The following is a 25430-nucleotide window of genomic DNA, read 5'->3' on the forward strand; positions in this document are numbered from 1 at the left end:
TTTCATATTACATTTGTGGGAAGTTATTACAGTTTAGATTTTCACCTTCCCACATATGTAATAATTTCCTGCAAATGTAATAGTTATTACATTTGCGGAAAATGTTACATTTGTAGTGGGCAGCTGCTATTACGTGTGTGGGAAATTTATTACATTTGAGGGATTATTACATTCAAAGCTGCAGATCTGCATTACATTTGTGGTTTATTACGTTTGAGGGCTGTTATTACGTTTGCGGGTGTAACACGTGGTGAGAACTTTTGTCAGAGGATGTAAGTTTAATCCGGAAACTATGAATAATGTCCCCTGTGACTGTACTATAATGTATCATTAGATTATAACTCATGCATTAATATGAAAGCAGGGATTTTACTGTTGGAGTTAGTTTAAGTAGAGCTTATTTTGATCCATTAAGTCATGTTTATATTCATTATGGACAAAACTGATTATTTTCACTATTAATCGGTTGAGCCATGAGCCCAAAGTGACGCCTTCACAATGTGTGTTTTGTCCAACCAACAGTACAATGTTTAACATTAATAAAAATAAATTGAGTAGTTTAAAGTAAAAGCAGCAATTCCTCACATTCATGAAGCTTGAACCACATAAAGTTTTCCCAGGAAACACCGTTTGTACGATTATCAAAATAACTGCCAATCAATTTTCTGTCAATTGACAAATCATTGCAGCTGGACTTGTATAAACTGTCATGTTGTTTGATTATTTTATAAGCTCTTTGTGTGTTTTGTATGCAAAAATCTTAATTTGACAAGTAACTAGTAACTTAAAAAAATGTAAACAGTACAATATTTGCTACTGAGATGTATAATATGGCATGAAAAGTAAAGACTCAAGCAAAGTACAAGTACCTCAAGTTTCTACTTAAGTACAGTACTTGAGTAAAAGTACTTAGTTACATTCCACCACTACAGTATATTTTACCTCCATCTGTCCCTCCAGGTGTTCAGTTTGTGTTTGTGCAGTACATTGATTGGCCACGGAGCGGCACTGTGGCGTAACTGTTAGTGTCTTCCTCAGCTCAGCATACTCGCTGATCAGCTCCTCCAGCTGGTGTCGAACTGCGGACCAATCACTCTCTTTCTGTTTGAACTGCTGATGAAGCACCTCCATCTGCTGCCTGAGGGCCTGCACACACACACACACACACACACACACAGAGCCAGAATACAAACACACTATATAATCCTGTGCACGTAGCTCTGTATGTGACTCATAGGTTCACTTGAAGAAGTGGGAGTATGTTTGTAAATGTTTGCACAGATTTACGCCACTCTGTGTTTAACTGCTCTGCATCACACCTGATGACAACTGTCTCCATCGGATAAACAAGAAAAAGTTTCAAGGAAATTAAAGTCAAAACGAATGTGTCAACTGTGAGTGTTTTCCAGGTGTGGATAAACGGTTCCCTGAACTACTTAGAACCTGTTAAGACCTGGCGTTAACGTGTGTTTCAGTGATTCGAACACAAGTAGACAGCCGAGACGTATCACTGTTCACACCTGTGCCTGTCATGCGTCTTCAGCTGAACACTTGTGTTCAGATTTCATTACTGCCACGCACACAAATATCACAGCCACACTTTTGCTAGCTGCTCTGTAGCATGCTTTCTAGTCACGTTAGCATTTGTGTCAGTAGAGCTGGAGATATCGCTGTCAACAGAAATCAATGTCTCCTTCCATAGGGCAAAACAAGGGATGGTCCTCGCATTAGGACATATTGATGTTTACACTACAAAAGATAAGTGGTCAAATGCGTCCCAGACCACCTTGGCAGTGATTTAAGTTCAAAGTGGGTTGACCCCAACATTAACCTAGGGTTTGCTGGCCCTGCTCCGGAACCGGGTTATCCCCAGTTTTGCAGGATTAACCCCTAAAAATGGACTTAAACAACAGAATTTTAGATTAACATGAGCTTCGTGTTCCAACAGACATTTGACCCAGGGATAGCAGAAGTGCAGTGTGAATTGTATTGCCCTGGGCTAACAATGTGTGTGTGAAAATAAGTTAGCTAGGCTAAGAGTTGACTATGGGTATGGATAGCCCTGGGCTAAGTCCATGCTCTGCTGTTTATTGACCTCACATGAATGTATTTTGATTCAATTTTGTCTAATCGCATTATTGTCTAAAATTATCACAATTCTTTGGTCCGGTCCAGTAATGCTGCAGTTTTAGGGGGGAAAAAAAGGTATCCTCAACATGTGACAAGTGCTACTAACTTGCTTAATTTTGTTCCAATTAACAAGAAACAAAATACATATTGACGTGATTTAATAAGACATTGTTTTTGTTGAAACTGTTTTAGAGAGGTGTTGATTGATTCTTTATGATCATTTGCTCCACACACAGGTGTTTCCGTTACTCAGCCTACCTTCACTGATATTAATTGGCTTGACAAAATAATAGACACACCTTTCAGTATCACGCAACACAGTTCAGCAGCACCACCACCTGCAGCCTCGAAAATGATCATACAGTGGGGAAAAAAAACACCAGTAACAGAAACGTGGACGTGCTGAACATCTGAGAGGAAGATTTCTACATCTTCACGATGATTATTCATTCGTTCGTGATTTGCGTAACATAAAAGCTGACTCAGTCTTTTCCCATGAACTCATGACATTCAAAGACATGATGTGAATCTATTGTCACCCGCTGTTGCTGCCTAGTTACGAAATATAGCTATAGTTTTTTCTGGTAAGTACTTAAAACCTTCACAAGCACCCTGCAACCCTTTAAAGGTCTCTGGAAAACAACTTAACCTGCAGCCTTATCTCTCTTGTTCTTTACAAAGACACTGTTTGCATTGTACTCTGTTGGTATGTCGGTAAGTTTCTATGGCAGACAAATAAGAGCTGCCTCTACCACGCCCCCTGACACAGTTTCATAGCGGCGTTTATAATCGTTTCCTGTATGACAAGTAGAAGAACGACATCAGAGAAAAACAGGCAGCAACTTGTCCAAATACTTAAGGCAATTAATGGGAAATTATGTGCTGCACACACTTGCCAGAGGGTGAATCGTCAGTTTAATTTTCAGTACGAGGATTAACACTAACACCTTTCTAGTTTCTGGGGAAATTCAACATAAGTCATATAGTGCTGCATCACGTCCCTGCAGCACCCTGATTCACATTCATGAAACCATCTGTAATAATTGCACAATCTATTGTTGTCCACTGGAAGTAGGTTTCACATTTACTAATGCTGGTATTGAAAGGCTGAAGTGGTACTTGAAAGTATTGTTGAAGTGCTACCATTAAAAAGCTTATCTAAATCAAAATGCAAATGACAATGCAACACTGGTGGTACCAGTTCTGCAACATGCACGCTGTAGGTGTGGGTGGTATTCATGACTTCAGGAAATACTGCAAGGAGCCTTTCACAAATGCCAGGTAGTAAGTTATTACAGAGTTATGGCTCTGACATAGCTAAGTGTCATTTTCCAAGGAAGCATTTGACCTCCAATCTGTCACGTGAGTTGCAATCAAATGTGTGTATGCAACTTGGGGGGAGGGGTGATGTTGTGAAACAGGCCAATGATGTCATGAGAAACACTTGGGCCGTTTGTGAAGCAACACTGTGGCATAACAGCTGCCAAATCAATATTTTTGCAGCTTGGAGAACATGCACGCCTTGTTTTATCTTTTTATTACTGTCAACAAAACCTGTTAAGACCGAAACCAAAAATGAATTTAACCTACTAACAAGTATGTGTTGCTACAGCCTGGTACAGGTCATGTGCCAAAGAACTCCAGTGTTGGAGGTAGGGAACACTGAGTATAAACTATAGACTGCATAATAAAGATGGATGATGGGACAGCTCCCCAAAAGTAAGGCCAAAACATCTCCATTTGCCCCTTTGGCGCCTGGCTCCAGTATAGGTCAAAACCCTGCCCCCTCAGAACTAAAAAATCCATGTACACATCAGTTAAAGTCTGTGTAAAGCAAATTCTGCTATTTTCTTCTAAACATATTAAATAGGTCATAAAAGTATTCCTCAAAATGTGTAAAATAGCCTTTCAACCATTTACAATTGAATTGTGGAGCTAGGCTTCTGTGTTTCTAGGTTTCTGTTTTCTGGATTTAGTGGGCGGGCCTTAAATCATAGCCGCGTTACGTAACGGAGCTATCCCTGCTACAAACACGCCTCCTGAGGCTGTAGCAATATAAATACACACTCTTGTACAGTAGGTGGCGGTATGCACCTGGAAGTTGTTTGCGATCCGCCAATAAATTGAGAGAAGAAGAAGAAGCAGATGTTTGTAAAGTCTATAAACACAATGATTGAACGAACATTACTATTTCTGTGTGCACGTTTTTTAATAATAACATGGTTATCGTAGCTTAGCTGTGCTAACCGTTAGCTGTTAGTCGTTAGCCATTAGCCGTTAGCGGCGTCTGTAATAACTCAATAAACGGTCCGTGAAAAAAGTATTTTTTCCAGCGGATGTCTTAGTTACAACATGATTGAGCTAGCAAAGCAGTTTTGTGTTGCTATGTGTGGTATTTATTCAGTTTTGGGAAATCACGATGTCTAGAGAGCATCAGTGGCTGCTGCTAACAGTGACAGCTAACACTAGCAGCAACGCTAACATCAGGACGTCATCTGTTAAAAGCCTCCCGTTGTCTGATATGACATGAAACTACTCCAGTTAGCTCAATCATGTTGTAACTAAGACATCTGCTGGAAAAAATATTTTCAGTCAGTGGAGCCGAACCGACACTCTCCCTTCCTGGACTACACCCTCCCGTTCCGCCCGCTGGTGCGGGGTTACGTTCACGTACAGTACACGGAAGGTGCTTCCCTCTTGCGAGTTGGTGTGGCCTGAATGGCTGCAGCCTGGAGTCATGAGACACAAGAGGCTGCAGACATACCCCTCCAGACACGCCCCCAGCGTTTCACAGCAGAGAGAAGTGCTTGCTTTTCCATTATTTTGAGAGCTAATTTTATAGACTTAGCGATTTTTGTAATCTTTCAAATTTGGCTCTTTGATTAATGACACATATTTTGGTGATGTGACAAACTTATAACACATTTTTTGCTGCTTTACACGGACTTTAAACTCTCCCAAAGACAGTTTGTTGTCATTTCAGGTAGATTTTCTCATTCTGATATATTTTAAACAGTTTTTTAAAGTCCATTCCATCCATCCATTTTCATCCGCTTATCCGGGGCCGTGTCACCGGAGCAGCAAGCCAAGCAAAGCACCCCAGATGTCCCTCTCCCCAGCAACGCTTTCCAGCTCCTCCTGGGGGACCCCAAGGCGTTCCCAGACCAGATAATATATGTAACCCCCCAGCGTGTTCTGGGTCTGCCCGGGGCCTCCTACCAAGAAGATCATGGGGCCTGGTCGGGCTCAGCCCAAAAAAATAACATGAAACCAACACCCCATGGGCACACTATGCGCAGGGACAGAAATCAAGGTCTGGTGCATTGTGTGCCGGGTAGCAGGAATGGGCGGTGCCTCAAGTGTACTGATACCTGGCGTCAAGGACTGTTTTTTCAAGTTCTCTTTGAATTAGTTATTTGATGTTACAAAAAGTGTTGGTTGTTTGGGTGTCTGATGTCATGATCGACAGCTGGGTGTGCCAATCGATTTGCTTGCAATCAATGGCGGTGTTTGTGATTGGTTGGACGAGTGTATGGGCAGGAACTCAATGCCATTAAGATCTTTACTGTGCGGACTCTTGATGTGTTCCATGGGAAGTCAGAATTTTCAAGTTCCCACTCAGAAATTTCAACTCAAACATCCCCTGAAGTTGGATTTTTTCATCTCGAAAAGCTGGAAGAACCTATCCAACCCTGACCTCAAAATCCAATATGGCTGCTCCACACATCAACAGTAGTGACAGCTGTAGAAATATACTGTTTGTTAGCACTTATACAGTATCTTACTTGTGTCACACTAAATCAGTCATACACACAGTCCTGTCCAACTTCTATCTGTGGCCATGTTGCTACAGTGTTTGTATATGCAAAATACAGTGTATTAGTTCTTATAAACTGGAATTGCTAACAGTGGCTAATCAGGCTTGAATGGATATTGCTTACAACATCTGGGTTTTTGCAAATTGTTGTACTGGACTGTCATTAACTCGGGTGTGAGGTCACTTCCAGCTCCAACTTCCAACATCTGAAGCAAACAGAACGCAGCATCTGGCTCCAAATGACATCACCAATGTAAAATTATATTTTGGCTTCATTTTTGTACAGTGGGAGGCAGTGGAGACGTGTTGTCCATTTTTATATACAGGATATGGTGGAAATGATCCTATTTTATATTGAAGCTAGAATCAAATCCAAACAGTCTACTCCTAACCCATATTGTCTGACATAAAGTCGCATTTCCTCCTGCTAAAAACCGACCTGGACTTCACTGGTTTCCAGTTTGTGCAGACTGTGTTGATTTCTCATGTGCTGATTCGCTTCTGTGTCCGAGAGGACGTCATCGCCTCTGCAGGGCCTCTTCAGTTTATCACTCTGATCTAGTTTTTCTCTGCATGTAAACAGAGCAATTTAGGATTTATACGAAGCATTAGAAACAATAAAACAAGACCAAGAGTCTACAGTTCATCAAGTTCACCACCTTAGTTTAGCATGTTAGTGTGATAGCATTTGCTTATTTGCACTGAACACAAAGTACAGCTGAGGCTGATTGGAATAATGTTAGGTTTGCAGGTATTTTCGGTCACACAAATTAAACACTTGACCTGATAATGGTGCTCAATAAAAGGTTGTGGGATCACAAAGTTATTAAAAGTCAGGCAACATGAGTGTCTGTACCAAATGTCAAGGCAATACATCTAATAGTTAAACAGGGACATTCGAGCACTGCAGTGTCAAGAAAACTTCTATTATTGCTGCTGAAACAGGACAAAATGTAGAGTACTAGCATTTTGTTATCTTATTGATTTGTGTGCGTGCGTTCTATAGAAAGAAATACGATGATAAGCCAGAAAGGAAGTTTAAGCTGACACTGTGCTTTACTGATAAAAAATGGCAGAAACCTACTTCCTGAGCCAAGGCAGTGCCGCTTAGATGTGGCAGATTGAGATGAGGTGATACAGTAACATGTGACAAAAACAGAAAAGAAAAAAACAGAAGCTGTTTTTTACCTTAGAAGTCCTCTTGATGTTTGTGCCATTTTTGTTACATCTGTACCATCAGATTTTCTTTCTGGTCTCAGTGACCGTATAGTCATCCTTTTCTGACCTCCTAATATGAAACAATTACACAGAAGAGACTTTTAAGATGCAGAATTATGGTAATTATCTGTAAACTTTGAGGTTTTGTATCCTTAACACAAACAAGTGAAAGTAGCAGCAAACAAAACATTATTGAGTGAAACTGGACTTCAAGAATATGTTCACAATATCGCATGTGACTTTAAGGTTCAGAAAAACTTTTTAACATATTTTTTTGCATATAATGAGGACTGGATTTTGTTTCATATTTTCATATTCAAAACTCTACACTTGCCAGACCACTAGTCTCCTCTGAGGACAAAGAGCCTCTAACAACCCCACCTGTAATGTCTGATGATGTATTCTCTCTGGTCCCATCCTCTATGTAACTGCACCCCAGGTGTGTTGGGTCTGGTCACAAAATTACCAAAAGTGCACTGAAAACACTGAGGATGGTGCACTTAAAAAATAGAGTCCTGTATGCGCTTTGCAGTGGTGTAAAGTGACTAAGTACATTTACTCAAGTACTGTACTGTAAGTACAGTTTTGAGGTACTAGTTCTTTACTTCAGTAAAATTCAAGTACCTCAGAAGTTCGAGAGGTAAAAATTGTATTTTTTTACTTCACTACATTTGTCTCACTGCTACAGTTACTTTGCTTTCCAGATTATTTAAAGATATAATCAAGAAAGGACTATGATGTCATATTAGAGATTAAACTACCCAACAGTATATAGAGTAGTTTATAAAGTAGAGATTACATTCTGCCAGGGGTGTTGGCTCGAGTCACATGACGTGGACTCGAATCACACATTTGATGACTTTATCAAAAAAAAAAAAAAAAAAAAAAGATTTGAAACTTGACTTGACTTGACTTTAATACCAATGATATGTGACTTCACTTGGACTTGAAACTTTTGACTTGAAAACACTTGATACCTCCCCCAAGCCAATTTGAGACTTAGAGTTTTAGACATTTTTCCAGTGTTAGATGAGTTAAATACAGCAAGACAGGACAGAAGCATAAAAAATCATTAAGTTCAGTCACAACTGTTTTGACGAACTCATCTTTACAAATAAAATACAATTTTTAAAAGCATTCATGATTTTGGTAAACTTAATAAATAATTATTCTTTTGTTAATGTGGCATTACATTTGGGGAAGGGATGACTATGACTTGTGTAGGACTCAAAACTCAAAGTTAAGAATATTGGACTTGACTTGGGACTTGTCAATCTTAACTTGGGACTTGACTCAGATTTGCCTGTCTTGACTTGAGACTTACTTGTGACTTGCAAAACAATGACTTGGTCCCACCTCTGCATTCTGCATGATGAGTACTTTTACTTTTGGTACTTTAAGTGTATTTTTGTGGTAATACTTATGTACTTTTACTTTGGTAAAATGTTGAATGGAGGACTTCTAATTTGAATAGAGGGTTTTTTCACTGTGGTATTGCTTTTACTTGAGTACAAGATCAGAGTATGGCATACGGAGTCAATATCAGTATGTCAATATTCATTGATAATAGATAAAAACACTAATTAAAAGAACTGAATCGTGGAGGAAGCACTAAAAAATGAATTTTGATCCATGAAAATTATTTTAAGATGCAGATTCAGTGAAAAATATGAAAACCAGACCTGAATAACGTGTCATATATGTCAAAATTACCATTAGAATAATCCTGAGTTTTATCATCTTTGTTGGAGATGGAAGAAGAGGACTGCTGATGGGGCCCTAATCCAGATCCAAGACACTGGTCCTGTTTTTGGCTCCCCGGGAACATCCATTCCTCATCAGCCTCGCTGCCATAATCATCCTCTGAAAGGTTTAAATGGGAATCCTGGAGGCCAAGGCAGGGAGGAGGGGATGGGAGCTTGGGAAACTGGTGACACTGGGATGGTGGGTTATCGTCATCCTCACTGCCACTACCACTACCAGTGGTGCTTCTTTTAGTGGAATGCATGGGAAATGTACTGAGCTCCAGAGGTGTCGGGACTTGACTTGTGTTGCTTGGCACACAAAGACAAAATGCTGCTGTTGTTGTCCTAACTTGTTTCTGACCGTTGACCAAGTTTGAGCCTGCGCTGCTTCCTGGTCTCGACTTGTTGCACTGGCAGAGATGAAAATGTGTTTTTGTTTCATCACAGCCTGTGGATAGAGTTTCCATGTTAAAGCTTGAGACTCTCTCCATGTGGTCGCTCACGGTCTTAAAACTAACAATAACTTCCTGATTTCTCCTGGTCCGGGGGGACACTCTGTTGTCCCTAAAACAGGGGGAAATGTTGAAATGTATGTTGTTCTGCTGCAGGGGTTGTTCCCATAGATTGTCTGAGGTGGCACTACATGAGCTCACAGCCATTTGTCCATGAGGTGCTGTGAATTCAAACAGACCTTTCACCTCCTCTTCTTCAACAATCTTTCCTGCAGTTTCACCCATGTTTTCCATTTCTTGGTGCTTCAGCCTCTTTTCTCTGAAAGACTTGCCAACGGAGGGTGTCGGCTCAGACAGTGATGGATTAATTCTGCATTCTGTCTTTCTTAAATGAGGGTTATCAATGTTTTCTTTTTCTTCCAAATGGAATTCTTCTCTTGACTTTCCTTCATGTAGCTGTCTAAGTTCCTCTTCCCTGTCAATTACTGCAGGAGTATCAGTGATCTGTTGTCCTTCCAAAGGTGGAGTTTCAGGTTGGGGCATGAAAGGAGTGTTGGCGTAAGTTTGCTCTTGGCCGCAGACCAGAGAAAAGACATCAGCCTGAGGCTGGATCTCTGGTGTCTGAGAATTACATGAACCAGAACTAAGGTCTTGTAAAGTCCCAAACTCTCGGCTATGCTCAGGCTGAAAGTTCAGAGACTGGAAGGTTTCAAGCTGCGTTCCGTCATCTTTAAAGACCGTAGAAGGGGCAGAGGAGCGTCTCTGGATGTCGGAGGTTAACTTCCTGCTGGGCTGCTGCAGGCTGAGGGAAGCCCTCCTCCGGACCTCCTGCTGATCAGTGACCTTCAAATTATTTCTGTCCATCCTGGAAATGCCCTCATCCTCCTGCATGTAGTGACATCTCTCTGTCGTCATCCCACTGCGGTTCTGAAAGAATAAAGACTGATTAAAGAAAACTCCTCAGAGAGACATGCATGACATTTGATAGAACACATTTCAGCCATTTCCCTATGTGGGCTACCTTAAATTTTATTGGAGGAGTAAAACTGGTTATGTACAGCTTGCAATAATTTGCCAGTCAAAAGTTAAGCTGGATTCCAATGGATTGTCCCTTCCTCCCCAATTCATATGATTTGTGATCAAAATGGCAATAGTAGGCTCAACACAGGATGGCGCCATAAAAGAAAACTATGACCGACAAAATGACATTTCAGTTCATTACAACTCGACTAAAAATGTTTTTCCTTTTTGTCTTATTACATGGTCATAGCTCTGTTCTGTAGGCCTTATATGAGCTGTTAAATATGTCGAAATATTAGTTAAGACTTTTTATGTTAATGTAATGCTATCCAAACAAACTGTATTCCATATTTTTAGAACAGCAATGCAAATATATGTATATATCCTGTCATTCTTTGTGTTTGGTGATTTGATGTTTCTTCTTGTTTTTGTTGTTTGTTATGTAGCTGAAGGTCATCTAGGTGAAGTTTAATATGCCAAGACACTATGCCACAGTACAGTACTCTATATACTATACTATTATGTAATTTACCTGCAGCTGTTTTGGCTCAGAGATTTCATGCACTTTCAGATGTTCCTCTACACGCTCCCCGAAGGTCTCTTCCTCCCTCAAAGCAGATCTGATCAGCCTTGGTGCCAGAAAAAAGAACAACTAAATTATACTTGGAAATATAAGTAAAAGAAAACAATCAAATAATATCAAAGAAGAGGAGACCTAGTATGCTCATTTTGGTAAATGGACCTGCACATTCAAACAGGTTTCATACACCCCTCAGGGCTCAACAATAAGGATTGCCCAATTGCCCGGGGCAAGTAAAACTCACGGTCAGGCATGTAAACTAACAACTCACTTGTTGTTGTTGCTAAAAATAGTACAAGTTAATAACTAATTGATAAAATAAATGTATTTTAAAACGTGCTCTTCGGCTCTGATGCAGCGGTCTCTCTGCCTGAAGTCACAGCCACACGCTGTGTAATAATGTCCTGCCCACAGCCCCCATTGATATTATTTTGCGCGACGGACACTTCATATAATAACATAACAATATACTATTTATGGTGTTATGTCATTGTGTCATTTCTGTCTCTACACGGTCACACGTTAACAATTCTCCTCTGCTCTCTGTATCGCGCACGGTGGAATTCCGCCACACACACAGGTGAGCACGCTAGAGCGGCTCGGGCCGCATTTTCCTGACCAAACCTGACCCCGAGCCCGGTGCAGTTTGTCAGCTGACAAAGTTATTGTTATGGACAGTGTGTAAATAACCACCAACAGACTGCTGTTACGCACAGACAAACATGCTGCACTCCGAGCAGTGTAGCACGGCACTCCTGCTGAGCTTGTGTTGCGTTCAGGCGTTGTCACGTAAATAACAACTTCCAACATTTAAATAGGTCATAGCACAAAACATGACAAGCATGTCATGTGACTTTTTACTTTTATTATATTAATACAATTGTATGTTCCTAAATCTTGAGACACCTCATATGTAAGCTAGACAGACGTTTCACCTGCTCATTACTGTGCACACATGTACTGTATGTACTTAGTCCTAGAGAGCCCTTCTGGTGCCAGTAGATACATAGAAACATCCCAGCAGGCTGTGCTTTGCAAGCATACAAAAAACTTTCACGCATGTGAAAATTATTTTTCATGTGTGTGCTTCACCTCCACTGCTACAACTCCATCCTAGGGGAAACACTGCTGTGTGCGTTTTGTGCAACAGGTGGATGTGGTAGTCTACTGGTAGAGTAGAGAGAGAGCTAAGTAGCGTTGAAGTACAGTAGAGCAGGGCAGAGAGATGGAAGCAAAGTATATTAAACCTGCAGAACTGGAGAGAGGGGTGAAAAATAAATAGAGGTGGGCATGGCTCAAATAGGGCGCAAAATTATAGACAGAGAATGATTGACACATTTTTCACTTTAAGCCCTGACACTGTCATATTTGTGTAGGAATTAAGCTACAATACATGACGTATGTTGTTTTAATTAATAAATACACTGTGAATAAAGATTACATAACATGAAAATAACTGCAGTCTTTGTTATTTGATAGCTGCTTAAATTAAACAATTTTCATAGGGCAAGTAAAAACTGACTTTGGGCAAGTAGATCTCTGACCAACTTGCCTGACTGGGCAAGTGAAAAAAAACCTTAGCGTTGAACCCTGCCCCTAAAAACAAGAAAGCCACACGACCCTCTATAAGGCTTTGGGGATTTTTGTGGGGGTCAGGACCCCCAGGTTGGGAATCACTGATATATCTGATAGAAAATATGGAAAGTTCCCCTTTAAGATAACAAAGAAGTGGGACACATGTTCTGCCTTATAGTATGTACAGTCCAAGTAGGTTTACACGTAACAAATGAAAAGCCTCCAGAGTTGTAGGCCAGCCGTCTGAGTACCTGTCTTCAGGGTCAGCAGAGAGGCTGACTGGGTCCTGGTCTCCATCTCTGTGCACAGTCTGGTGAGTCCCTGTGGTGGTAGGTGAGTGCCTTTGCTGTGTTGTCTCTTCTTTGGATCTAAATATATCTGAATGGTAGACATGAAGGCAGGACAAACTTTAAAGGGACAGTTCACCCCAACATCAAAAATAGCCATTTTCCTCTTCCCTGCAGTGCTATTTATCAATCTAGATTGTTTTGATGTGAGTTGCCGAGTGTTGGAGATATCGGCTGTAGAGATGTCTGCCTTCTCTCTGATATAATGGAATAAGATGGCACTGGGCTTGTGGTGTTCAAAGTGCCAAAAATACATTTGAAAAACTCAACAGCAATGTCTCTTTCCAGAAATCTACTGCAAATAAGAGATTTTTATTTTTTTTTATTTTGAGGTGAACCTTCTCTTTATGATACAATATTTTAAGGCAGAGAAAGGAGTGAATCTCCAGGATAGGAGGTGAAGGAAAGCTTCGCTGTGTGCAAGCTGGAAATCAAAAGTATGTGACTGGATGAGTGCCAAACATCTCAGCCTCCTGTGAGATAGTATGGATGACAGTGTGAGAAAAATTCTACACCACTGTGAGTTATAACAGCAGGTACAACTTTACAGTAAGTGTTAGTGGGTCACAGGTTGGCTTGACAAACTGAGTATAGTGATCTGATTGTTATTTTGACTGACAGATTTTCCTCTGACGCTGCAAAGCTACACTTCTCGGAGTCTTGCTCTATTTAAATATTCACAATAATCATAATCATAATCATTTGGGTCCTGTGGGTTGCGAGGTGGGGTACAAGCACGTCCTAGAGACACTTGATCAGATCTGGATCTGGGGAATTCAGAGGCCAGGTTGGTGCCTTGAGTTTAGTTCTTCGGGCCATTCCTGAGTGTGGCATGGTGTATTTTCCTGCAGGGGGAGCCACCGCTATCGGGGGGTCCCATTGCCATGAGGGGGTTAATTTGTTCCGCAACAGTGTTTGGGTGGGTGGAGCATGTAAGGTGGCATCAATTAATTACACCTTGATCCACTGCATAGTTGACTGAGTAACCCAACATACAATTAAATCATTGTCTGAGGAGGGAGCACAGGAGAGGAATGGGAGGTCAAGGATCAGTTAAAAAAAAAAAGAGCAGCACAGAAAAGATACTCATCTGACAAGGCCAAGTCTGAGACAAGATAGATTAAATCAAGGATCACTCAGTGTAAATCTAACTAGATCAAAGCAAACAAATTCAGATACCTTATCCAGCAATAAAGCAGTAAAACTTTTCTGTGACTCGGACAGCAAACAAAATAGACACGAAGATTTATAATTCAGGCACTATAACTGTGCTAATTAGGTTAACATTTCTCAGACCTAATCGTGTGTAAAGGTGGCCTTTACAGTAAATCATGAACCTGATCTGAAAAAAGGTCATGTCCTCGCCACATTTCTAAAACGTGTCTCAAACTTATGAGCTTGTCTGGACTTGTAGCTGAAGTGGAGAAGGAGTTTGAAGCATGCAAAGTTCGAGGCATGCACAGCGTATAGCGAGTGTGAGGCCTAGGGCTAACCCCTTTTCCCCCTCCCTGAAAGAAATCCTCCTCCCTTAGGACGCAACATTCCATGCAAACTCATTTACTTTTCCTTACATAGTAGAAACCACTGACAGCAGCACTATGTCAATCTCCTCATGCATTCATGTACATCTATCATCAATTCCCAGGGATCCACATCTGCGTACTCTGAGGAGAATATCGCTCTGAATATCCCCTTACATTTTTAGCATGTGTGGAGGAGACGTACAGTTTAAAACGGTGACACTGAGCCAGAGAGCAAAGAGCTGAGACACCCCAAAGCTGCCATTCATGAGAAACTGTAAGTCACACAGTAGCTTCTGGGATTTACTGAAGCTCTCAGAGTAGCAAAATGGTTAATTCTCACAGTTTGTGCCAGGAAATAGCAGTATGCTTTGCAAGAAAAGTTTCCATAATGTTTTTTTTCCTTATATGACTGGCTGTCTGTCAAATGTCATATCAGCTTGAGCTATCAGTATGTGACTGTTCTGACTTGGTTCACACAGAGGGCTTGTCAGGGCTCAACACGGCATGCAAGTCTTTGATCGAATTGCATCACTTAAAGAAATATCTCCACCTCTGTGTTTGAAGTTTAACCTTAGTTAAGAGTCTTACTTTCCTGTTAAGAAATAGAGCTTGGGTTATTTGTATTTTAAATGCTACAGCTTGGTCTTGGCCCTTGTCAGTGCCACAGGTCCCACAGTGGAAAAGCAGCAGGGTGAGTCACCTCCCCGGGCTATAAAAGGCGGAGCTACAAGCACAGGGCTGAACTGCAAGTCAAACTCAAAAAAGGCGTCACCCATTTGCTCTGCACACTGAGCAGAATCACTTCCAGACCTGATACTGACTCTCACAAAAACAGGACACTCAAAACTGAATGACTTTGGAGACCAGGAACACACACAAGGACTGAGAGAATTTAAAACCTGAAGGAGGAATACGACTGAAGACGCTGAAGAAACTTGTTTGGCAGGTTTTTTTCCTTGTGATTGTTGGGTGAGACTCCACGTGTGAAGTGATTGCCTTGTTAGTTTAGAGAAGATAACTTTGCTCTTTGTGTTGAGCTTGTAATTAATATTTACTCATGTCTCAGCTAGAGTATTTGACTGCTCCGATGACAAACCAAACTTACCAACATATTGAGGACTGCGAGGCCTCAAACAGGGCACTGTATAAATTCTATGCAGCTGTCATGATTGTGATATTCATTCTGGCTTTGCCTCTGAATGCATCTGTCATCCACCTCTTCATATTCAAGCTGAAATTCTGGAAATCCAACAGCAACAACATCTTCCTTTTCAATCTGGTGTTGGCTGACATCCTCCTGCTCTTCTGTTTGCCCATAAAGGCGAATAACTATATCCATGGGGAGAGGAGAAGTGAGAATGACACCGTTTGCAAAGCAATGCTCTTCATGTTGTTTTTAAACCGAGGAGCTAGCATTGCCTTTCTGACAGTGACTTCCATTGATCGATATTTTAACGTGGTACACCCTGGTCGAAAGAATCTCCTGCGAGCTCTGAAGAAATCTCCTCACATCTCGATCCTCATCTGGCTGCTTCTCCTACCTCTTACTATTCCTACCATGCTCAAGAACTTCGACTGCTGCAACAGCCACAGCCGTAATGAAGATGACAAAAAAGAGGATGCCTTGATTAAGGTAATGTTTCCATGCTGAATGTGTGATTTGTGTAAATTGTCACTGTGCATTTCTCCCTAAGTTTGATAGGTTCTCAGAATTGTTCCCAAAACTCTGTTATAGTGCATGTCATAAGATGACTGAAATGACAAGAAATGGGCATACGAGCGGAAAATGATTCATCCCGAACCGTTCTGCGTTACTGGAAATTTTTTTGTAAGGGCATGTTCATGTCATATTGTTCTCTCTTAAATAATTGTGAGCTGTGACCATGTGGCAACACAGTGCTGAGTGAGCACGTTTTCGATGTCATCACATCCAATGCTGTGTCACTCTCGTTTATGCAACACACAGTTCACACAACATTACAGTGAAAGAGGAAGTAGCCAGATTCTTAAGGAAAAGTACTAAAACAACATCATAAACATACGGTTACAAGTAAAAGTCATGCGGTGAGAACTTTTGTCAGAGGATGTCAGTTTAATCTGGAAAATGTACTTTAAGTATTTAAGTACTGTTATTTTATGCCAACAGTTACTCAGCCTGAAGTAACCGAGAGGCTAATGATGTTAAAAATAAGAAAATGACAGAATATATTTAATTAAGTTGATGAAAGGCCTAATCAGAAATGAAGTATGTGGGACCATGGCATCCTCCCAGAGAGAACAGAGTATACCTGAGGTTATCTCATTCAACAAGCGCCACTCAGATAGAGCCTGTTTCCAGAGCTATTTTTGCACTGACACAGCATTGCTTTAGTTGAGGCGTGTTAAACCTGGAGTATGTCAAATTGCACCACACATGACAAGGCTGTAGTTTGGAAAAGATATGTGCGTGTTGAAACCACAACAATAATATTGTCATAAAAAAAAGGATTTAATGCAGGACGAAGTACCTCGTGTAAGAAAATAGTGTATGACATGAAAGAAAGTCAACTGTCTTTGTACAGTAGAGACTGTGTTTATACCACAGTCCCTTGCTTATATCCTAGTCTCTATATACAGACTCTACATTCAGTGAATGTAGAGTCTGTGGGCAAACCCTAGAGATCTTGCCTCCAGAAGAAGAGCGGAAGAGCCCTGGTTTCCGGTGCTAGGCTGTTTGTAGTCTGCGTGATATTGACCAATCACGTTTGAGCCGGCTGCAGTTGTTGCCAGGTTAAACGGTCTGTGCAGTGAACTAACGAGGCGGAACATAATTGGCGTCACTGCAAACTCTGAATCCATCGCAATGGTTCAGCATATTTACTTATATATAAATGGAAGTCAGAAACGGAAATTCGCCTCATCCGCCCAAATCAAACCGGAATGCCAAAAAATCAGGGGTCTGCCCCCCAGAGGCTGTATCACCGTCTGCCGGAAGTCAGATGCCGAATACAGCCGATGGGTTCAGAGAATGCTTATATCCTCATCCATTATTTGCAGTCACTTTAAGTTTCTCTGGTGAACTAGTACAGAAGAATAAATACTGTTGGCTACTTTTACAAACACCTGTCCCGTGGTGAAAAGTAAGTAGATTTACTAGTGCTGTATTTAAGTACAATTTTGAAGAATAATTTGCATTTTATTTTACTTAATACTTCTACTCCGTTATATTTAAGAGAGGAATGTTTCACTTTTTACTCCACATCATTAATAGTTACTTCATAAATTAAAGGGACAGTTCACCCCAAAATCAAAAATCCATATTTTTCCTCTTACCTGTGGTGCTGTTTATCTGTCTAGATTGTTTTGGTCTGAGTTGCTGGGTGTTGGAGATATCGGCTGTAGAGATGACTGCCTTCTCTCTAATGTAATGAAAAGAGATGGCACTTGGTTTTCTGGTGCTCAAAGTGCCAAAAAATACAATGGAAGAACTCAACAGCAATGTCTCTTTCCAGAAATCATGACCTAGGTGCTCAAGACAATCAACAGACCTTGTTGTGAGCAGTTTCATGTAGGAACTATTTTCTATCCACCACACTACACCTGCCAACTGTATCACTGCGCAGAAGGAAGCCTGCATCTACTGCTAGCTCACCTAGCACCAATGAGCTAGCTAACATTACAGTATTACACCTCGTGCTGTCAAGAGCACAAGTCACTCGTCCATATGTAGATGCACTCTTCCTTCTGCACAGTTGGTGGGTGTAGTTTGGTAGAAAGAACCAGTTCCTAAAGGAAACCAGTTACAACAAGGTCTGTGGATTATCTTGGGTCACCGGGTCATGATTTCTGGAAAAAGATGTTGCTGTTTAGTTTTTCAAATATATTCTTTTGGCGCTTTGAGCACCACAAGCCGAGTGCCATCTAGTTCCATTACATTGGCGAGAAGACCAACATCTCTGTCCCTTTAAGATTTTACATAAAAAAGACGTATATTTAGAATGTTGGTTTAACAGCTTACCTGTCCTGATGTACAAATTGCAGGGACATAATGGCTAAACAATCGAGAACAAGAATTTGTCCGTGATGTATATAAAAATAATGTTGATCCTTTTTTCTGATTTAAGGATGTGGTGGACAGTTTGCGAGAAGTGGTCTTCTTTACCCAGATTCTCATCCCCTTCGTCATCCTGGTCTACTGCACAGTGCACATTGTCAACCGGCTCAGAAAAAAAACAGTCGGGGATACGACCAAGCTGAGGAGAGCTGTCATTCTAGTGACCTCTGTCATGGTGGTCTTTTCCCTCTGCTTCCTCCCTTGCACCATAGCCAGGATGGTTCTGCTGATAGCGCGGGTCCAAGAGTGGCCAGAGGCCATGGAGGATAAAGCTGCTGTGGCCTTTGACGGCCTCATGGTCCTCTCCTACATGGACTGTCTGCTGGATCCACTAGTGTACTGCTTCTGCAGCACCAAGTTTAAAGCTCTTTACCTCAACAATTATTTCCCGTTTTTAGTAAAAGAAGTTCCGGTGCCATTAGAAAGTTCAACAGGGAACACATCGCAACCTCGACGAAATAATGTCATTTAAAATTCATGGAAAACAGAGGCTGTCTCTCTGTGTGGTGACACCTGACCCACCTAAAAGAATTCTGCCTGAGACTGACTTGTCCCAAAAATGTACATACTTTATGAAAGGGGACTCTGAAGGTAATCTCAATAAACAGATATCTGTATATGTATAAAGAATCTGGAGGCAACAGCACAAAATGTTGGTATTGGAAGGGCTCTGATTTCCGTTTGTACCACGTTGGAGTGGGCTTTGGTTGCCTGCAGGTGAACAGTCTATGTTGAGAGTATAAGAAGCTGAGGGCACTGGCCAAAATGCAATCTCAGAACCCACTGGCTATCGTATCCTATTTTTTTTTAGCTTTTTTTGTAAATGTATCTGCATTCATACTGTATGTAGATATCTGACTATAAAGATTCATCCAAATGTCCATCCAACTCCATTCTCGCATCTCAAGTTGCTAATCAAACTGTCAACATGGCCGGAGCATGCAGGAGGAAGTGCTGGCCTAGATCTCTGTTATCTAGATATCTGCTGGCTGCATGGGAACCCCCAAAATACTTGCTGTTGGCCCCAGAGGCTAAATCTTCATCAGACCAATAGCTTGTGGGTTCTGAGATTGCTCTGAATGTAAAGTGGGCTATGAAGACAATACCTACAGTAATTATTTAAGTTTCTATTTGTATTGATTCTAAAACAGAAATAATATGGAGGCCGAGATGTAAATAGGAAGTGCAGTTACAGATCTTCCAAAGTGCGTCATGTGTTATTCAGCATTGTGGCTATACTGTAGTGGTAAGTCAACATATAGTCTCCTACTAATCTAGAATATATTAATGTTGGTGGATTTTCAGTAAAACATAAGGCTTTTTTTTTAAAGAGGAATGCTCCTCAGCCAAAGTATGCACATCTGTATTTCTTTCTTTCTTGGACAGCGAGTAGTTATGACCATTGAACATTCCTTTCAAGTGTTTCAAGTGCGAAAAAAGAACAGAATGTGATCCTTGAAATCATACCAATCTCACACAACCTTTATCTGAGCTTCCTCAGCCTGAAAGCATTAGTGTTTAATGTTTAATCAATTATAGTTAAAAATATATATAAAACCATGTCCTCATAAATGTTTAAATCTAGTCAAATACATTCCCTATGAAGCTGTAAATGGGGAGAAGTTCCAAACTAAGGGAACCAATATTTCTTTTGACAGAAGTCAGAGACAGTATTCACAAACATGGACTCTTTTAGCAGTATCAAATGTGTGCATGGTACTGAGCCCCAAATAGGCAGATATTAGGCCATGGTCAGCCCCCTATTGCATAATATTTAAGGCCAATATGGGGGAGCTGATCATTAATGCTGATTTACTATAGATTTTAATAACTGTTTATACTGTATGTAGAGAATAATGGGTTTAATTATACTGTACAATATGTTTTGTCTGGGTGATTTAAAGATTCCACATTGACAACCATTAATCCAGTACACAAATGAATCAAACATGTAGCGTTTCTCTCACAACATAAATCATCAATCATGTCTTTAATCAGAACAAACAATACTTCCCATAAGTCATCTGGGTGATCTCACTCAGTTTGGTGATGTCATCACTAGTAACAGTACAGTGAGTGAGGTTATGTCTGCTGTTGCTGTCTGGCTATAGATAGATCGCTTACTCATTTAAGGAGTCAACTGGCTCGGGGTCTGACGACTCTGGGGCTTAGCTTTAAAGTAAATGTTACTCATCTGTGTGTTAAAGATGCATCACTGTGTATCACAAAATTGCATAAAACTGTGATTGCTTTGTATTTGTCACAGCTTCGTTTGACATAGTGACAGACTACAACAATACAATGAGCCATTTGTGCTGTGGGACAATATTGAACTTCCTTTTTCCAAGTTGAACTCATCATAAAATCTAAGTGTGTTTTATTTGTTAAGACAAGTTTGTCAAAACAAGTGTGATTTAACTTTATCATAAAAAAGTAGTGCTGACATTGTACTTTCATAGCATGTAGCACTTATGAACAGTAACCCACCACAACAATTCATTTTCTATGTTTCTGTTCTGTCTTGTATTTAATGAATCGCAGTCGAGTTGCAAGTATTTTTGATTTTACCAAGTAGGGTCTAAGGTCATCACATTTGAGACTCGAGTCCAAGCCATGTGACACAGGTCCACACCTCTGCTGTACACACAACCTGTTTGGCTTTGCAAATGTTACATCTGCACAACTGACAATGAGTTAACTCTAAGTGAATGAAAACAAGGTAAATATTTACAGAGTAAACAGAGTAATGTGTCTTAAGGTCATGAATAGTGTGAACAGAGTTTGTCTGTCAATACATACGCTTCATTCTTGTTTGTAATATTTTATCCACAGTAACTAAGTATGTTTGTACCAATTGGCCAAATAACAAGTAGGACACAATGTATTTTTGGTTTTTTTTTGCGCTCGGATACCTCTTCTTTACTGTCACTAATTGTTAAACTAAAAAAAAAAACAGCTTTAACCACCAACATCTACAAAGCGAGATATGTGTGCTAAAGTTCATTGATAGTTTCTTTTAAAATTTGGGACGCAGGTGTTTAATGGCTCAAGCACTTGCGAGTAATGACAAGTCATCCTGACATGAATGCAGCATTAGTGCACCTGTATAAATAATTGTGTTTTTGTTGCAAATGGAAATAGATACTGATAATACTACTGACGTTAACTTTTAGGTTTATATGCCCCTATGAAAAACATTTAATATAAAAGAAGTGCATCTGAGTGCATCTTCCGAATTCATATGATAATTATATGTAATACATTTACATGAGTTCCAATAACTATGGTTTAAACATGTTATAGGTTGGGGTTTTTATTAAAAGAGTTCCAATAAATGCTTTAAAGTCATACCCTCCACCATCACTCAACTATCTAAAGTTGTCGACAGGAATGTTTGATCTTTGGTAAGAGAAATGTGTAGCAGATCAAAGATTACATTCAGAGATGGACACAACTAAACATTTCATGACTCAATTTTACAAGGGGCATTGTGTAAATATTTGTCCTTTTTGTGTTTTTACTACTGGTGTAATATGTAAATGTATAAATATACTTTTATCTTTGAGTACATTTGTGCTGTCTGATCCTTCATTGTCGTCCTGCTCAGAAAATTATGCTGATGTGAGCCTTGAAATATCCTGAATTAATTTGATGGTCTCGATTTCTAATGAATGTGTTTGAAGCTTGATATCCAACAGCACCTCTGCGCTGAGAACGCAGCTGTCACACAAACATTCCCATGAAGTGCAGATATGAGTCAATACGCATTTAAGCAATCTTGAAACTTCTGTGCTGGGATAAGGAGTGGGTGTGGTGTTGATTACTTGCTCTTTCGTGTTTGAAAAGCAAAGCTATTAATAAAAGGAGGGCAAACAGATTCAGTAGTTGCTACAAAGCTCTCTAGAATGTACATTTTTGGAGGTAAATGTAGAAAAGGTAAAAGAGGTAAAGAAAAGAGGTAAATGTTTGATACACTAAAGTGAAAATTAAGTCTGTAAGGTGACTTCAGTACACTGCAAATCAGCTTATGTTGGCCTTATGACACAACACATATAACACGAAGGATAACAATGAAACAAAAAAGGGAGGATTTCCTCTAAGAAAATGCACCAGCCACTTGCATATTTTACCAGAATTAGTAGTGTTTCTTCTGTGACTTCTCCAAGTCACTTAAGTCTGAACTTTTGAAATACGGTCTACAACAGGACTCTACATGTTAATATGAAATGTGGGTCAGATAAGATCGGTTGTTTCGTCTGTGTAAATAGAGACATAGTGTTGACACGATAGCTCGTTCTTACCCTGGCTGGGACATGTGGGGGCAGGACGATCCTCACGCCTCCTTCCATCTGATGGAGGAGATGACATTGGCAAAACTGGGAGCTTTGGTGCCACACACAAACCCAAGAGAAGGAAAGACAGGACAGGGATGAGGATGAGAGGAAGCATGTGAGGGGAAAAACGAGATGTTTCTTATTATAGTGATAGACTTATCAGAGCTGATACCGTTTGACCTATTGTAGCTGCCAAAAACAATGTTTTGCTGTTCAGGAACTTTACATAACTCTTTTTTAAATTATACAACATACATCATGTTAGCGTGAAAAGCTCTCTGAATCACCTCAGATCTATTCTACATATAAATGGATACAGCGCTGCAGTATAAACCATGATGTATTTTCAAAACTAGATCAGATGACTAACACAAAAAAAATGCATGTTAATCTAATCCAGCTTGCATAAGATATTTTTCCATTATCCATGTTTACAAAGTGTTTCCTCTAATATTTCCAGGCCTGGTGATGAGAGAGATATCAATTGTTAGTCTGTTTTGGAGAAATACAAAGATATTTGTTTAAAGAAGTCTCAGAGGAGCATCTGGTTAATGTTTCATTAATTGTTTCACTCTTTGGTTTGACTGATTTTTAGGCCACTTGGGGGCAGAAGAACTGTACAACAAGCTGACAGACACCCATCCTTCAGTGTAATGCATGTTCACACAGATTAAATGAACTAACTCGTTTACATTGATTTCTTTAGTTGATGTTTTTTTGCTTTCTTTTTTTTTTTTTTTTAATTAAAGCCTTGCAATCATCATTTACTTGCAGATATTTCCCAAGACTGGCTGGATGGTTCACTTCGATGTGTCATTTCAAATTCTTTGACAATGTGGCTGACGTTGTGACTTGTTTTTTCGGACGTGGTGGGCACAACTTGCCAAAAAAGGTGCGAATTTTTCCATTGTAATCTGTCCTGAATTGTTCATAACACAAATGAACTGGCTGGGTTGTCTGAATCAAAGTCTGTTCCCCCATAGAATGTTGTGCTGTTGTTCAAATGCAAAGAAAAAGGTTTGGTTCAGATTAGGAAGGGGGAAACACATAGACGGGGAAACCATCTTTGACACAACACCGGCATGCCCGGTGCCATAAATCCTCGGTTGCCATTAGGGCTGGGTACCAGTACTCAATACCTTGAAGGTGTCAATCAAAATAACCCAGTACCAAATAGTATTGAAACGCCTCCAGTCAAACAATAACTGCTTTTGATCGTCCAACTACAAGCTGTTGATCAGTCCCATCAAAGTCACACTAATACCAAAATGTGTGATGTGTGATGCTAATGGTTAGCTCTGCTACTGCTTGTGTACAGCCAGGCGAACTCTCAGAACTGTTTCTAGCATGGAGTTCACACTCCCACAGCAGCAGCTGCAACCCATGCAGTCTGTTGTGTGGTGAAGTCAAGCGCGGTGTGGCAGTTCAGCGTGCTGAGATGCCAGCACAATGTCCAAATTATGGCTATACTACAGGACAATCAATTCACAATTTGGGTATCAAATAAGGTACTCTATTGGTACCGGTACCACTTTGCGGTATGGTATGGTAATTTCTTTAAATGACTCTCAGCCCTGACTGCCGTAAAACACAGCATGTGATTGTCGTTTACAGTCACAAGAGCAAACGTTCATTAGCTGCAAACTTCTATTGCGTTAATGCACAACACTGCCAACCTTGACATTTTATCACCTGTTGATTTGGTCTTCACCAACTTTCTAGAAAGAGCCCGGTCTTACTCCAAAGCCGCTGAAATCCGGTGTTTGGGCAGTGAATTGCGGCATCAGAAACCAACAAAAAAGTCCTTTAATATCGGCAAGATACGTGGCCAGTTGCCGTTATAGTTTAACAGCGCCGATGGAGTTAGAGGGAGATGCAGTGGGACAAGGATGAATGTTGAGGAGGTGAAAGTCCGATTGGGGCAGGCAGGAGGGGTGGTGGATGGATCCAACAAACACCGACTTTCACCCGAGAGACTGGTGTTAAGATTCTGAAGCCAAACCCTGTTCTTTTTTCCTAAACTTAACCATGTGTTTTTGTTGCCTAAACCAGACTTCATGTTTTTGTTGTTGAAGGACAAAAAACGTCAATTTGCGGTATTGTACCGACGTAGTGCATTTATTTTGAAAGCAACTGCATGTAAGAGACTGTATGTTGGCACGGTGCAGAATGTCAACAGCCAACTCACCCAGGGTACCTTGCACATCGTATGTGGACGTCGAAAGTCCATGACCAAACGTCAATATGTGACGAGGTCGAAGTGAGAATGTGGTGCTAGAAACATATCTGAATCTTAAACTTACTCTGTCTGTGTGCTGTTTTGTGCTGGGTAGGCAGTGTACAGTGGGTTAGTCACAGCTTGTTTGCTGAAAACAGGTGAAAGCTGCTTCAAGAGACAGACTTGTTTGAGGTGAGAGAAAATCCTAAAAGAAATGTGCTGTAAAAGCAAAACAACCAACAGAATGAGCCAAAAAAACACTCTGTAAAGCGGTACAGTTGGGACCCGTTTCACATCGGATATCTGATTTATTGTTAATATGACAAATACTGATTAATCAAACCTTAATGCAAGAAAGCAATACAGCTGCGGCATAAA

At 40.5% G+C, this 25430-nt stretch overlaps 2 protein-coding genes across 4 annotated transcripts in view; one reads left to right on the forward strand and one right to left on the reverse strand.

The window, feature by feature from the left end:
• The window catches only part of si:ch211-140l13.3 (uncharacterized), a 50804-nt gene that overhangs the window by 4921 nt on the left and 20453 nt on the right, over positions 1–25430 (reverse strand). For all 3 annotated transcript variants that reach the window (XR_007450290.1, XM_049589213.1, XM_049589214.1), the window contains 7 exons: positions 22802–22883; positions 12789–12915; positions 10915–11011; positions 8879–10289; positions 7136–7235; positions 6387–6516; positions 943–1146 (listed from right to left, as the gene is read on the reverse strand). Coding sequence is in view for 2 of the 3 variants with exons in the window: in XM_049589213.1 (XP_049445170.1) it covers positions 943–1146; positions 6387–6516; positions 7136–7235; positions 8879–10289; positions 10915–11011; positions 12789–12915; positions 22802–22883 (2151 nt within the window). In the remaining variant the exon portion in view is untranslated. The remainder of the gene's footprint in view (positions 1–942; positions 1147–6386; positions 6517–7135; positions 7236–8878; positions 10290–10914; positions 11012–12788; positions 12916–22801; positions 22884–25430) is intronic.
• Positions 15169–22070, forward strand: gpr31 (G protein-coupled receptor 31). The gene is made up of 2 exons (XM_049589215.1): positions 15169–16040; positions 18511–22070. The coding sequence occupies exons 1-2, from the start codon at positions 15465–15467 to the stop codon at positions 18970–18972; spliced, it is 1038 nt and encodes a 345-aa protein (XP_049445172.1). The 5' UTR covers positions 15169–15464; the 3' UTR covers positions 18973–22070.

The sequence above is a fragment of the Epinephelus fuscoguttatus genome, linkage group LG11 (genome assembly GCF_011397635.1).
Source record: "Epinephelus fuscoguttatus linkage group LG11, E.fuscoguttatus.final_Chr_v1".
Taxonomy (NCBI): domain Eukaryota; kingdom Metazoa; phylum Chordata; class Actinopteri; order Perciformes; family Serranidae; genus Epinephelus; species Epinephelus fuscoguttatus.